At 41.4% G+C, this 16,391-nt stretch overlaps 1 protein-coding gene across 3 annotated transcripts in view; it reads left to right on the top strand.

The window, feature by feature from the left end:
- The first annotated feature begins 36 nt into the window (after nucleotides 1-36).
- Nucleotides 37-16,391, top strand: part of LOC142583079 (N-chimaerin-like) — a 56,903-nt gene continuing 40,548 nt past the window's right edge. Inside the window, exons 1-8 of one of the 3 annotated variants that reach the window (XM_075693371.1) lie at nucleotides 37-336; nucleotides 950-1,009; nucleotides 1,103-1,158; nucleotides 1,681-1,712; nucleotides 2,592-2,705; nucleotides 3,995-4,304; nucleotides 11,475-11,552; nucleotides 14,050-14,134. In XM_075693371.1, the coding sequence (XP_075549486.1) occupies nucleotides 321-336; nucleotides 950-1,009; nucleotides 1,103-1,158; nucleotides 1,681-1,712; nucleotides 2,592-2,705; nucleotides 3,995-4,304; nucleotides 11,475-11,552; nucleotides 14,050-14,134 (751 nt within the window). In that variant the 5' untranslated portion in view covers nucleotides 37-320. Of the gene's footprint in view, nucleotides 337-949; nucleotides 1,010-1,102; nucleotides 1,159-1,680; nucleotides 1,713-2,591; nucleotides 2,706-3,994; nucleotides 4,305-11,474; nucleotides 11,553-14,049; nucleotides 14,135-16,391 lie in introns of those variants that run through there. The other 2 variants (XM_075693370.1, XM_075693372.1) reach the window with 2 other exon arrangements.

Below are 16,391 nucleotides of genomic sequence, written 5' to 3'. Positions count from 1 at the left end.
TTTTCGCTGCGCTCTCTTCTCTTTCCGGCCGCCTTCACTCTTCTCCCGCTGACTAGCCCTAACGGCGAGCGAGTCGCCGACAAAAAAAAAGTTTCTCGCCGCTTGATGACTGAACGCCTGCTCAAGATGAGTTGATGCCGGCCTCGACCGGAAGTTTAATAAAGCATTTGACAAGGAGGGGATGCCTCGCGCGATGCCTGCTACTTCTGTGTTGACGCCGTCTTAGCGTCGGACGACCGTGCGCGCGCGTGTGTGTATCGTGGTTTCGGCGATTTGTCATTTCCTGCAGCGCAGCCCGTCGCTTGCGCCCATTTGTGGAAATGGCACGACAATTCGGTGAGCAAATCCGCCTTGATTCGCCGACTACTTTTTACTGTGCATTCAGCACTTTGGTGATAGTTTGCACGAAGTCCGGTAGAGAAGTGAGCGCCCGTCCCCAGAGCTACGGTTGGGGCAATTTGTTTCGGTGATCGGCGAGTGCTTGGTGCCTATTCATTTCGCTGGCGCTTACATAAAGCGTGTGAAGCTCCACCCGGCTTTCGATTCGATCTGTTGCGCCGGTCATCTCTTATTGAAATTCTTGTCCTAGAACTCATGCGAATCATATCCAGGTAAAGTTTGCAGCCGTTTGGGTGCCTGCCAGACCTAAATATAGTGTGCAGACCGCGGGGACGAGTCAAAAGCACCGCTGTGAAGAAAGATCACCTATCGCTTTCCATTCCTTGGATATTTTCACAGCCGACTCGCCTGACAAGAATGCACACTTGCTCGGCCGTATACATCTCGGGCCTTTGACTCAAAGCGAGTCTTCCGAAAATAGACTTTGGTAGCTTTAGAAAAAGATACGTATATGGTTTTGTCAAATCTGGTATATAACTGATGGTACCGCTGTCCCCGCTGTAGCTCGTGAGTGAGTCAATCACCGTTTGTTTTACTTTCACTTTCGCAGCGGAGAACATGAAGCAAAAGCATCATATGAATGAAATACCTCAAGTGTGGAAGTCTTACTGTAGGTATTCTCTACTTTTCACTTAAAGCATGCTCAAAATGTAACTTTCCGAGATTGTCCTGAAGGAAAATAAATAATGTTTATTATTTTCAGTGTATCAACTTCAGCAAAAAGCACCGACACCAAAGAGGATAGTCTGCAATAAAGAGGTACGCTGGGCTCCCAGCAAATTAGTTTTGTCCCCTGTTCCTTCACTATCTGTCTGCCCAAATCAAAGAATGCCGTTGCGGTGACGGCACGATAGTTGCACATAAATAAACCTGTTCCTTCTCTAGTTTATTAGAACAGCAAAGCAAAAATTTTGCATTTGATAGAACTACTTTGTATTCTGCCTAACAAAGATGAGCATGTTGGAACTGGATTTTTGTGTTGTGTTACCTAGACAGTTGGGACTGCAGAGTGTAGCATATAATATATGAGCAGAATATACAAAACTAGCCTTATAAATGACTACTAGTATAAAAGCAGCATTTTATAGTGTTTCAGTGTGGGTGCAATGATGCAGTCTTCATATCACGGAACCATGTTTCTCCTGTTGGAGTTTTGCATATAGTATGTTGAATGGTGTTTGTGAAACCTTGCTTTCATTTATTGTTATTAACACATTAAATGGGTTAAGGCATATTACTACGTAGTTTGCATTCACCCACATTGTCTCCTTTGTACCACAGGTGCCTAATCGTCCCGCACATTATGGAAGGGAGTACGTATTTGTCTCCTTTCTTCTATTTTGTGTTCTGGCTCTGTCCTCCCTTCTGTATGTTTTCAACCAGATTAAGTGCATAGCTCAGTGAAGGAAAAAAAAAAATGCATTTTGCAAATGCCATGTGCTGAGTGTGTCCAAGCATGGCTGTTGTATATACCCTTCAGGCACTGTCTTCTGAATCATGCACATCCAGATAATGAATCAAAAGCAAAAGCATTGATGAAAATAACGATATTAGAAGATGTCTCATATATCTTGCCTGCTCTTCCACAGCTTTTCTTTTTCTTATAAATGAACCTGCACAATACAGAATTCTTGTTATTATATTTGGAGCACATCTGATTGGACCCATGCTGTCAGGTTGCACAATATAGGTTAAAGTGTTTTAGTAAAACCATTTGACATGTGGGTGGCTGGATATTTGCTCTCCATGTCAGTAAGTTGCCAAGTAGCAAATTCATTTCTTTCATCATTTTTCATGTTTTACATCAGTAATATTTTTCAAGTTGTTGGATAAGTGCTTTCCAAGTACGTTACTACGCATGAAGTAATTCAAATCACATTTGATATCCCTGTAAAGAATTCTTGCGTGGAATTCACGTTTTGCAATCTTGATAGAACTCGCTGAACAATTGAAATTCTTAATCCTTTCGACAGCTGTGTGCTTGTCATGATTCTTAAGATGCAAGAAAAGTGTGGTAAGTAAATTATCAATGGAGGGAATTAATTGGCACCTGAAGGGGATATGACATGACATAATGACCTGTTTTGTTATATACTGATCTTTCTTCAAAAGCACTGTGCCCTCAATGTTTGTTATCCACTTGGTGTAAACAAAGAAATTATCACAACCTCTGACTACCTGTTTATGCTCAGATTTCACGGGATCATATCTCGGGAGGAAGCGGAGCGGATGTTGCAAGAAGGGGACGGCTGCTATCTGGTCAGAGAAAGCCAACGTGCTCCTGGTCAATACACACTAAGCTTAAGGTGACCTTTTACTTGCTTTCTTCCTGATTGACCCAAGCTTTCCGCATGTGGTTTTAACATTGATTGCAAGTAACCTAAATGGACATATTGCTAATGTGGAACTCTCTGGTACTGGTGGCATCTTTGTTGTGTGAAACATCGTCGTAAATTTAATTTCACATGGAGTTGCCTTTTACTTCCTTTCTGTAGATCTTGAGGTCACAGGTTTGATTCACAACCATGGTTAGCCGCATTTCAACGTGTGTAAAAGGCATCTGGAGTCATTCACTATGGCATTTATCATAAAACCTATGTTGCTTTTGGATGTTAACACCCTGAATCAATCAGTCGTTCTTTAGAGCTGAAATAACTGCATATGGAGTTCATGTTCAGCACTGCTTAACATAAAAAATATGCACTCGGGAGTCGACAGCTTGTTTTCTGCTCTTGTAAGTGAAACAGGATTCATATTTATGGGAAGCCAGCAGACAATGAAGCCAAGGAAAGGACAGGGGAAATTAACTGTGAATTTAACTTTAAGGTAGAAGCAGTAATGTAAAGGGAAATGAAAGCTAGTGAAAAAACAACTTGCTGTCGATTAGAGCCAGACCCACATCCTCCACAATAGTAGTGCCTGCTTTGTTGTGACAATACAGCATCATCAGCTTGGCGTACTGGTGTCAGTGCAAATGACAGTACACTGAGACATTTCTATCACACTTTATTGTCATGGCTATACTGCAGCAAATAATTTACACCCTACAGTTGCTGCTTTCTTGTTTACATAAACTAACGACGAAAAAGGCTGTGAAAATATTAATGCGGTAGATACTCTTCCTGACTACAACGTCACCCCTGACTGTGAAAGTAGATATACTGTGAGGCGTGCTTGTATATGTTGTACAGAAGCAGTAGACTATGCAGCTTCCCCATACCACCGTCCTTCGTCTCTATGACCTGTCTCCCGTCTTTCCTCAAAACCCTTTCTCCGCCATAAAGTAGTGTGTGGAGGCATGTCAGTCATTCTGATCTCTCTCTCTTTCTTGCATTAAAGTTCACCGTCTTTTTTATTTTAATTCAGTAACCCTTGTTAATTATTTTTCATACTTGAGGGACCACATCAAAGTTTTGCTTCAATAAGCCATTACACCTCAGTTTATTGTTTTACCTGCAACAAACTTCGTCCTAATAAGCTCAATGCCCGTCTAGAGAGTGCGCATAGTCAATTTACCCGTATATTTGCACAGGGAGCTCAGAGCTGCACACAAACTAAAGCTTCTTGCTCAGCAGTTTCACGCTTCTCTCCTCAGGTTTGGAAATGCGTGCAAGAACTTTAGGTTGTATCACGATGGAATGCACTACGTTGGGGAGAAGCGCTTTGCAACACTGCAAGACTTGGTGGCCGACGGTCTCATCACAATGTACTTGGAGACGTACGCGGGCGAGTACATCAACTCCATGTGCGCCCAGTCACGATACGAGGACAGCCCATACATGACGCTCCACTCATACCAGCGGCAGCTTCGTCAGAAGCAGCAGCAGTCACTTCGCATGCGCCACCACCGACAGCCACCACCTGCTGCTGAGCAAGAGAGCCATGAGTATGACAAGCCCGATGAGGTGAGCGCTGGTTGTCACTACACAACACAATTATATACCTACTTAGATCTTACTATTGAAAGGGAAAAAATAGACATCCACCTTACTGTAGCATGAAGCTACAAAGAAAACCCATACGGGTTTCTTGGAAAGGAAAGTTTGCTGTTGAAAAAGATTCGTCCTGGTCTGTGATTCAAACTTGGGACGAATGCCCTACCGGGGCAGTACTCTTTCTGTTGCACAATTGCGGCCGGTGTCCTAAAGTCATGTTTGCCGCCATACACTAGCATTATGCGGTAAAGTATACAAACATCGCAAAGGTCATATTAGTTTCGTATGCCATTGCACCGCAAAGACAATTTTCGGCCAAATTCTCTTGAAAAATAGGGTGAGCTTTAGAATGAGGTAAATACTCTAATTTGATATAGTGAGCTGCGGTTATTGCTTGAACATCTTCCTATGGCGGGCTGAAAAGTGGTGTTTTCGACGGGAGATGGCATGTTTTCAATGCATTCACTGTCTCCTAAGCTCTGCCAAGACATATGCTGCCACTAAAGGGTTTGCTATTGAGGTCACCGTAGGGGTCAGGCACATGTGTGCTAATTGGTCAAGCTCTAATTATATGGCGAAGGTCGGTTTTGACTAATTTGAGGGTCGAAATAACGAAGGTCTGGGCCCAAAAAAATGCAATGGCACAGGCCGGGACCTTCGGTCGAATTTGAATTAACTAAAAAAATTGAATTAACAAGAGTCGAATTAACAAAAGTTGTTTGTATTACAACAGCTACTTGTGGACACAAGTTCTCATCAAATCACACATTACTTATGCATATTTGTGCTTCTAGTAGGTAATGTACTATGTTCTGGTCACAAGTGCAACTTGTGTTCTGTGGCCACTCAGAAACGTATTATTCAGTTTGTTTTGTGGCGAATAGCTTTATATCTCCGACACCTTTCATGTCATTATTGTGTCATATTGTGCAATGTAAAAGTATGAGACTTATAGTGAATTCCAATGGCAGATTCGGAGTGGCCGGTGAACTCTGCGCCGGAGCACTCTGCTACAGCGAAGGGTAACAGAATGAAATCTACGATTGTCGTAGAGGTACTCCCACAACAGCAATTGGCAGGGGGCACTAGCACACATCTGCTTCCGAAAGCGCCCAGCATTCCTGGCATTTTTCGGCCTTTTCGGCTTGAACTCTCGCACATGCTGTGTTTGGAAGTTTCATGTTTCCTTTTAGCCTCCTGGTGCTCTAATGGAAGTCACACCACATGTAAGTCTTCGTCTCTTGTTTGCCATGGTTGTGTGCCAGAAATATTGGAGACGCAGCGAAGCCCACGGTCAGTGTGGTGGCAATATATCGAGACAGCCTGAAGTGCCTTCAGAACTGCATTTCATCAACAAAAGGAAAGGCTCTCAAAATCCAAACTTCCTAAAAATGTGCCGTTGTTACCTCTTTATCCAAATACTGGCAAACAATGTTGTCGACAAAACAAGCAACTTTCGGTCTCTTGGCCAACGGCCGAAACATGATGTCGAAAGCTTGCTTGAATACACTAGCTTCCAAAGCTTCTTTGTTACTTGAGTCCCCGCTGGTCGATTAGGAACTTAAGCTAGATGAATCATCGCTCTCTGCAAGCAGTAAAAGCGCAAGTTCATAATCTGAAGCATCCCTCATTGCGTCCGTGAGACCACGATTCGCATTCACAGGCGTGCGCATGCCATAGCGGTACGTTGGCTGTGGGTGGCTACTTCTGGTCGACTTCCGGGCTACTTCCGGAAATTGCTTCCCTGTGCAGTGGATCTAGCGTCGGAGCTACTCCCAATCCGCCAGTGAAAGATACAGGAGGCACTTTCAATCTCCCAGTGAAATAGACTTGCTCCACAAAGAGCAGAGAAAATACTACCGGAAGTGCTCCAAATCTGCCACTGGAATTCACCATTAATTTTGCATAGAATTACATGGAGCATACCTAATATCTTTCTTTCGTATGTGAAGCACCAATTTTTCGTTGTGGACGCGAACAGTGAGACATGTCTCGGGCCTCCATAGTGTTGCCTGCTATGTATGAGATGGAACTATCGCTAAGGTTGCTACTTGGGCCTGCTGGTGTGCTATTAGAAGGTATCACATTGCATGTAAAGAACATGGACAAAAGCAAGGAACGAAGATGCGCACATATTATAGTGTATAGTTACATATTTTTGGAAGTAAGGCATTTATATTGGAACTCATGATTTAGGGTATCCTCTCCACTTGGCAGGCCTTCTGGTATAAATGAATACGCTTCAACACCTGTCACATGTGTTAGTAGTACTGCCTCTAGTATGGCCCAGTGTCATGCCTGATAGTTCTGCAAATTAACTTGGTGCCAGGCTCTCGTTGCCTATGAATATTGGGTCCCAATACTGAGGCCTCCGATAGCACTTCTGTACTTGTCCTTATCACCTTTTTAATGGCTCTTTCTTAAGCGGTTATGCCAGCTGAATACGCTGAGGTTATAGTAGTGTGGCCATTTCTCCCCCTTTATAATGCATGTCCTAAGCATTGATAAAATCATGAGTAATAATAAAAGTAATAATAAAGTAATAAAAGCAGCAAGTAACGATATGTTAAAGAGGCCCTGAAGCACTTTTTATCAAAATGGAGAAATGCATTTGAAGGTAAAATAGGCTATTTCAGAAATACTTCGCTGCAAAAAGTACTTCAGTGCGTTCAGCAGAAGCGGAGCTATTGTCAATAAAACATGCCCTTTGCGGTGCTTCCACTTCTTCTTTAATGCCTTGCACTGTGAAGGCTATGGAGGAGCAGGGCATGCTCACAATGCTCTGCCTGCTGAATGTCACCATTGTGCACAGTTCAAGTTTGATTTTCGATATTAACATAGATGCCACTACTTCCGATTATGGCGCCTACAGTGCACCAAACCTAAGCAAAATGCGGTTGTCTTCAGCGAGCTGCAGTGTGCTCAGTGCCAGTGCCTCAGTACCAGTGGACTCATCGTGGTCCCTGCGGTGGCTATGGTATGTGTGCAGTGTTTGCTTTATGCACAACAGCACTTGAGTGTGGGCCCGCGCTCATATGTTCGTCTGACCGGGCTAAGTGAGGTGGACTGGCGTTTTCCTTCACTAGCTTGACCAGCAAATAATAGCCATATCCAACTTTTGCATTTTGAAGCGTTATCAATAAGTCTGCCAAGATGTCTAACCACGAGTGACCAGGAGTGAGCGTGCACTGGCAAGTGTGTGGTGCGTGTGTTCTGACCTAAGTTTTGCGTGGTTCAAGGCTAGTTGAGTGTTCAAAGCTAGTTGAAATTAGCAGGAGCCGACGACTACAACACCAATAAACAGGGTGGCCAAAGTTGAGTTCCTACGCGGGCGGCGGTGGCCGAGCGTGAGTAGACAATAGTTGGCTTCTTCCGGAAGTACATAATTATTATCAAAGTTCTAAAGCAAATTTTTGCTTACTTCAGCCTATTTATAAACTATAAATAAACACAGTAACAGTAGGAAGTGCGCTCATTCAATCACCCTTCTTGATTGATGCCTGCTGTTGGCCAATAGCAGCCGCTTATGGGATTCCACTATACCACGAAATAAATCATCCAGAAAAGAGTGAGGAGTAGGCTTCTGTTTAAAAGAGAGCATTTGAGAGAAAGGGGCCTTTGCAATTCGCTTGCGAGCTCTACGCGTTGCGCATGATTGCAAATTTTGGCTGAGATGTTCACAGCAGCGCATGCTATCTGTGTCTTTTCACCAAGCCCGAGGGGTGGTTCAGGAGTTCAAAGCTGTAGCAGCTGAACACGTACGACAAACATCCTAGATGAGGAGCACTTATTTAGTGCTTGGAACAGGGCACTGAATGGACAGCTAAAAGGCACCACTTCTCAGCTGATTTTGGGTTTCCGCAGAACTATTACGTCAAACTTCTCAGCTCATGTGCCATTACCCAACGGGGAGGGACAAAGTAAAAATTTATGTATACAAAGAGCACACAACTGCATTTCACCAAATCATACAGCTGTCGCCCCGTCATGTCGTTCAGAAAAGACGAGAAAATTTTTATGCAGTTTGACTAAAGAGCCACCTAAGACATTTTACCAGCTTTCTTGTTGATTTCCACGGCTACAGTGATTATTCTGATAGTCTCCTCAGTGTTCTGGTAAGTCCCTTTGGCTTAGAAAACATAGGAGAGCAACCACAGTTTATGCACTGAGTGGCAGGACAACTTATAACAGCAATTTTACTTGTCTTCTTGGGATACTCACGTAATAAAAATGACTGGCATGTGCTTTACTGCTCAACAAAGGTTTGGCACAACCCAGATGTTCCCAGCAACACAGAAAAGAATTGTGGTGTCATAGCAACTTCTGCATATCAGAATTAACTTTCATACTCAGCCTATATACTTTAACTTTACAGAAGCAGAAAACACCACATCTACACCACTTTTTTTTCTCCCCAGCTTTCTTTAGGCTGTAGCTAATTTGATTAGGCTTAACAAACCCTTCCTTGCTTTGCTTTACATGGCCTCCATGATTTTGACACTCGACATACAGCCAAGAGTAGCTGGACAGTATAGCCAGTACTCCATAATGTGTCTGATCTTTTACAAGCTAGGCTGTGTTGGATTTAAACAAGATTTCAAATGCTGTTTTGAAAACAGAAGTTGATAATATATTACTTAGCAAGTTCTTAGTAACCAGATGCAAATAGTTGAAGAGCAGTGTTCTTCATCACTCTCTCTCTCTTCTTGTTCCTATAGCCAGAAGGTACCAATAGACTGCATTTAGAAAGGCAGGGAAACAAACTATAAACCTAAGTACTGTCCAAGAGTTTTGTCTCATTTTTAATATTTTTTTAATAGTTGTTGACCCAGTAATTATGCCGTTAATCCTCAATTCTTTGAGAGCATAACAAGTAATTATGTTACCTTGTAATGCAACCAGTTTAAAATGTGGAGAAGTTAAGCATGGCTTCGGACTTGAAGCAAGAGACTATTCATGTTACAGGAACTTTATTCATGGTCTCATGGTACCAGACACCACTTACGTGTAACACAGACACTATGACCGTGCTTCTGAAAGCAGAGTCCAATCATCACTTGATGGGGTAGAGGTGATAGAAGGCCTATCTGTGTTTCCAAATGAAGTGCGCTATTGGAAGGGCCAATTTGACAGCCTTTGGCGACATGTGTGGCCTTCAACTGCTGCACCACGCAACAGTTCTGCGGAAGCCTTTCAATGTGGAGGAAAGTGCATGAAGGGAAAAATCGACGTCTATTCTAATTATAGTGTGAAGCTACAAAGGAAACTAAATTTTTCCCTTTCAAGTTTTTATCTATAATAAGTAAGACAATGTTTATAATGGCAAGATGTAAGATTGAAAGAAAATTAGAACCCATTGACCCCAGTGCATATACACGGTTGCACTTGTGACACATAAATTTAGAATGTACTATCAGCGGAATTGGCCCACGATAACGGTGAGATAGGCTGCGCTATCACCAGACTCACCGAAATCGGCCCACTTATATGGCCTGCCCACCAGCCAAAATGTGGCAGCACTTGGAGAAGAATGCGTCGCATTATGATAAGCAGAGCACACATTTTTTGTGTTAGCACTCCTATAACTCTTTTGTTACCGCTAGAAATGTGCTCATTTTGGGTGCTTTTATGTTTTAATGTTTTATTTCAAGATTTAGTAGTCGCAACCTATACTTCAATACATAAAATTATAGCCTGAACACTGGTGCTTTGAAGGGATGCAGAGGAGTATTAATTAAACGGTTTTTGAGAATAATAATTTAAACTTCAATAATGCACCTCAACAAACATTAATGAAAGCAATAATTTTCTATTTTTAGTATAAAGTATACAACATATGCACTTGCTTCCTAGTTCCTAATTTTTGTGAGTCGGGTCACGCGACGAAATTATCATGAAGATTTGTTGGCACCAATACTAGCCATAAAGATGCCCGTTCTATGCTGGAAAGCAGTAGTGTTGCAAAATTAAAAACTGGTAAGTTCCTATTGTACAGAGAGCATTCGTCTTCACTCCTTGCAGTAGGAACCTGGTTTGTTTTTGCTGCATTCTTTAGGCTTGCGAAGCAATGGTTGTCAGGTCAGGGAGCATGCAGAAGCCTCTTCATACTTGGCTATTGCGTCGGTCAGCTCTTCTGTAGTCTAGTGTGTATTCAACTGGCGCTGGAGCCTCCATGTAATTTGTTCAGGTCCTGTACAGTGCTGTACAGTAATGTAGAGTGTTGTATAATATAGTACAGTAATGAATAAGAGCACTTGCACAGGCAGTGTTAAAGATGTGACTGATCAGACTTCTAGTCAAGCTTCAGTCAAAGGTCAGCCTGAAATCGACTGCGTGCACTTGTGTGAGGGAAAATCCCTTACAACGAGAGGGATTTCTCGTGATAATTTGTACATAAACTGTTGGAACACTGATGGATGAAAGCAACCCATGGTGGGAAAAGAAAAGTGCCACTTGATATTAGCCGAGCACAATTGTCAAGATAACATGCACTCATGAACACCTACTGTTGTTTGAGACATCATTAAAACAGCCTAGGCGTCATATAGAAAAATTAGACAACCCAACAGAAACTTCTGTGTTTTCACTGCTGCTGTCATTTAAAAATTATGTTGCCAAGTCGACCAAAGTGCAAATTTTGTGTCGGTTATTGAGAAAGTTCTAGGATCACTGGAGGCTAGTTTCAACAAAACCTCCAGTCGAAGATTTATATTTCCAGACTCACCAATCTTCCTAAAATTAACAAATTTGACAAATGGTTAAGTTCAGTTGCAATTTCAGAGGATTCATGACGTTGTTGGTAGAATTTCAGTGGGAATGTTTAACAATACCTAGAAAAACTGTCAATCAAATTGACTGATTTCTATAGGCCTGGTAACGAAAGAGTTAATAATTTCGTTCACAGACTCTTTGCTTCTTGACACAAAAGGTTCAAGGCAACCACTAAAACCAGCACAAATGTTAGAAGCAACATAGCGTCGGCTCCTGTGCCACGCAGCGTGAGCCATGCCCTTGTGTGTTCTAGTGGAACAAGTTTTTATTTAATCACATGCACCTATCACGTGGGACCAGAAAACTATAGATTTTCTCGGGCACATCATGCTTGTGTAGCACTTAATTTTTTGCATCTTATCTTTTCAGGAGCTTGATTGTCCCCTGCTAGATGGCATCCCTGAAGATATAAACGTCCAAGATTTTGAGAAACCCCATGCTTTTAAGGTATGCCACAATTTCTTTTCTTTTTCTTTGAGAAAATGAGCTCCTTTGACATTTGTCCAGTAGCAGCAGTTACATTCCAATGAGTGGAATGCATAAAAGTTCATTTAGTACTTAGATTTATATGTTCATTAATGGAATCCAGATGTTTGACATCAGTCCATTTTGGAGCTGCAGCTCGGCTGTCCCCTCACGCCACTTGGCAACAATCCGCAGATGCCACTTATTGGGCAGTTGTATAGATTACGGAAGAATAGAATTTGCTTAGCATACTGGGCTTTTCACCACTTAGTTGAAACTCACTGAAGTAAGAAGGACCGTGTCAGTTCAACTTCTGTTAAGAATGGAACACTTTTGGGAGAAAATGAGACTAGTGTCTGCTCAGGAGACTTTTATCGCTTATATAGACACGTATTCGCATTTTCTTTACAACTTTTCATCTAAAGTCTTTGGGAACGCCACCCACAGGCAACACTCATGAAACATGTTAAGTACACATGGAATAACGTGCTCCTTCTTTTTTAAGCATTCAGCTACAGATTATGCAGCTTTTATTTCACTGGTGTCAGTTGTCTTACAGTGGCGTCACCAGATGTGTTAGTCAGGGAATGATCTTAATGGATGAAACAGTTGTCATAGTTTATGCGACTTTTTTGTCCGCGGGTGAAATGATGCACTGGTGTCTGTGTGGATTTACTGACAAAATAACTGTTAGCCAGGATATCTGGCATTGATTCATTACACAAGCAGGCATGCAACACATGCTGAGTGTAAGCTAGCAGATGCGTTATATGTAACAGAAGACAATTGAGAGTTGAAACCTTTCTTGTGTTCTTTCTTCCTCCTCATTTTTGTGGTGTTGCTAGTTTCATAATGTGTGTTTTCGCAATGGTACTTCACTTAGTATGAACATAATGAGTGATAGAGTGGATGAGGTTTATTGATATTTGTTTTTTCCACCCTATGTCTCATTTTGTAATGACATCGCACAGGTGCAAGTGCCCTGTATGGCACCTGAAGACCTGGGAGTCACTCAAATGAATAAGTTTTGCTTGTAAAGTATGTTCATATGCCTAAGTTATGATGATCATACAATTGATGTAAATCGTACACTGAACAAGTGAAAGAAAGGAAGGGGAAAAGAAAATTTTATGTTCTGTAGCTGAATACTTAAAGGAAGGAGCACATCATTACATGTGTACTTGACATGCTTCATGAGTGTCACCTGTGGTTGATGTTCACAAAGACTTCATGAAACCTTGTAATGAAAATGCCAATGTATGTCTTTGTAAGCCATAAAAGCCTCTTGAGCAGACGCCAGTCACATTTTCTTCCAAAGATGCCCCATTCTCAGCCGAAGTTAAACAGACACTGTTGTTGCTTACTTCAGTCAGTTTCAACAAAGTAGTGATAAGCCCAAAGAAGCATGCTTTTTACTTTCTCTGCAAAATTGATCAGTAACTCTTTGGAATTGTTACACGCAGTGTTGAAGACCAGGGAGTAACAAAAAATGAACAAGTTTTGCTCATAAAGTAGGTTGATATGCTTACGTCATGATGATCACAGTTGTACTAAATCATACCCTCAGCAAGTGAAAGAAAGGAGGGGGACAAGAAAATTTTATGTTCTAGTGCATTGGGGTTCACTTGAGTTTCCTGTTCCCAATTTTGGTGAAAAAGCTATAATGGTGGCTTATGTACGGAGCAGGTGGCAGAGTGAATATATGTATATGTTGGACAAATCACCTTTTCTTATTTATCATCTTCAGTGAATTCTGCATGTCAAGTGACTTTGATTATTGACTAGACAAACTTAATAGGTGTTTATCAGTGGAGACTGTCAGTCTACCATGGAATCAGTCAATTTGATTCTTTTTTCTTATATGGTACTCATACTGGCTAGACCATATGTTGTACTAGTGCAACCTTTAGCAGTGTTGCAGTCTGAATTTTTTGTTTGCTAATCTGGTAAGTACTATTTTACTCTAATTATGTTTGTTCTTTGGCCAGGACAGATTTCTGTTCAGTACTCAACTAAGAATGATGCCTGGGGAAGGGGGTGGCACTGATGTGATGAGCTCTGTACAGTCTCACAGTAACAGAACAGAACTGTGGCATCAGCTTTGCTGAAGGAAATAAAATATGAACTTGAAATGTGATTTGTCATCAAACAAAGCACCAATTCAAAGCTTGTACCTTCTGTCATCCCCACCGTGGTTGAAAACTTGAAGCACCAAATGTCCCTTAAGAAGTTTTGCTTGTAGTCCTATGCGAATTTGCTTTTGGAGGCGCGGAGCGGGTTGAATGAATCTGTCAATTCAAAATGGGGCAAAGAGATGTTGGTCACGTGAGAAGAACTTGGCAGGACAATTAAATAAGTTTAATAGCTCATGCATATTGATGCATATGATTTTCTTCATTTTTCTCCAATTTCATGCATATATTATGATAAAAAACTGGACATGTTTAAAAGCAGTTATCTGTTCATTTGTCTTACACAGGTAAATAACTTCAAAGGCCTTCCTTGGTGTGACTTCTGTGGCAACTTCATGTGGGGTCTGATAGCCCAGGGTGTACGGTGTGAAGGTATGGTTATACACATTAATTTTTTCATTTTGTTATTCCTTGAGGTGGGTGAAGATCAACTTTTTCAAATACAAATCGAATATCAATGTAGTATCTAATATCGAATTGAAAATTGAATAGTCAGACGCATATGTTTACAGCAGGAATACTTATTTTGGATTGTTGGAATAATTAGGTACCATGCTTGTACTAACTAGTGCAAGAAATACAGCTAACTATTAGGGACAAAAGATTAGTTTTAAGCACAAGATCACTAATTGTCACTAAAAAAGCACCACGAATAGCCTCTCAGCATCTTCAGAGCTTGCTTGCAAACAATCTTTCCAAGAATTGATGGCTGCTTTATGACGCTTTTGAAAAATGCTAAACAAATGGTTGCTGAAAGAAAACTAGAAGTTCTGGGAAAATAAAACTGCCAAAAGACACGTGTGCTGTAGGCACATGTAAAAGGGCCCATTGCAAGAAATACATCACTGGTTCTTGCATAAAAAATAAAAGTACTACATAACGAAACTGCCAAAAACACTGGATGACAGATTGCAAGCAAAAATCACAGGTTGTCATGCAGGCTTCCATCTTGAAGCCGAAAACAAAGCTTGTGTTGCCCATCTTGTTTCTGCATTGTTTTGAAAACTTTTGTTGTCGTATCACTACTGATAATTTCTTATTTCAGATCTAGAAACGAATGAAAATTTGCAATGTTTAACCAGATGGAGAACAGTAGCAGGACTTTAAAGTCACTTTTTACGAAGTATTTGGTTAGTTTTGAATATTAGAAAATACCAAATAGCTAGTTTTTGAATATGAATATGAATACAGTCAAACCTCAGTGTAACGAAGTTGTACTTGCAGCGAAAAACATTGTTAAATTGCGAATATTGTTAATTTGATGTTTTAAAGTTTCACCATTAAAAACAACCTCACAAATTCCCAGAGCATTTCTAGTGGATAGTCTCTTATAAGCAAGCACTTATAAGCAAATTGCAAGAAACTCGGGCCATAATAGCACAGTTGTGAGCGCCAGCGTGTGTGGTTCAAATCATGCCGAGAGCACTGTATCGATGTAGCTCACGACATCCAAGACTTGCCTCTGCTGTGTCACGCTGTGCCATAAATCTTGGACACCATAGCTGACCACGCTTAGTGCCCGCAGCCGGCGCCCACAATATAAAAACAAAAGTGTAAAAAGATACTGATATTCATCCTGAGCAAAAAAAGCTTACACTTTTGGCAAAAAGGCAGAGCATTGATGGTGATAGCGAACAGACTGCTATATGAAGTAAGGTTCATAGCTTTATTGGTGTCATGAGCGCTCAGGCAAACATTAACAGATCTCACTTGATCACCACAAACTCGGTCACAATGCAAGCGAGCGCTTCGCACTGTGTCTTAGAAATTTCAGATTACCCAACCGGCAACACTAAACACGCGGGTACAACAAAATGTGTGTGAAGGCACCAACCTTTGTCAGCTCGTCCTTTTTACTTGTTGCGGAGAAATTACCTCCAAGATAGGCCACGAGGAGGAGAAACCAGATAGGTGCATGTTCCTGCTCCCACTCCCACACGTGCTTGATCATGCACGGTCACTCTTTCCCTATCCCCCTTGTGCTGAAGGAATCGTCAGCACTCGTGTTTCCCCAAATGTTGTGAACTGTCACGCATGCCGCAGCCTTCTCAAGTTGCTTACTAACGAGACAAACGGTGCCGCAGTGTTTCCTGCCTACCACATCCCTGCGTGCTTGCTTTGTCGGCATTTTTGCCGCTCTAACTTTTTATGCAGAAGGACACTTGAACTATTGCCTCGGCCGATGTTGTTATAGTTTTTGCTAATTTACTGGCCTACAGGCTTTCCAAGCACGTGCTTGAAATGGCAGAAAACTTTGTTAAATCAAATAAAATCGAAACCGTGTCACAAAATTTCTTTGCTAAATTGCGAAAAGAAATACACGGTTTTCAATGCAACTAAGATCGGGGGATGAAAATAGTTTGTTACATCATGAATTTCATTAGGTTGAGGTTCGTTATATCAAGGTTTGACTTTAGTTAGTCTGTAATATTCGATTCGTATTCGAAATTTTGAATATTCACCCACCCCTCATTATTATTATTATTACTTTCTTTTTTACTGTGTTTTGCTATTGTACCTTGCATTACATTCAACACATGGCAACAATTCTCCGTTGTATCCCAATTTCTGCTCTACAGTATATGGGATCACTTTTCTAAAGAGTGTCCTGAACAGTGTCCCAAACATG

The sequence above is a fragment of the Dermacentor variabilis genome, chromosome 5, assembly GCF_050947875.1.
Source record: "Dermacentor variabilis isolate Ectoservices chromosome 5, ASM5094787v1, whole genome shotgun sequence".
Taxonomy (NCBI): Eukaryota; Metazoa; Arthropoda; class Arachnida; order Ixodida; family Ixodidae; genus Dermacentor; species Dermacentor variabilis.
Note: the sequence above shows the minus strand (reverse complement) of the source record. Positions and strands in the feature narration are given on the sequence as shown.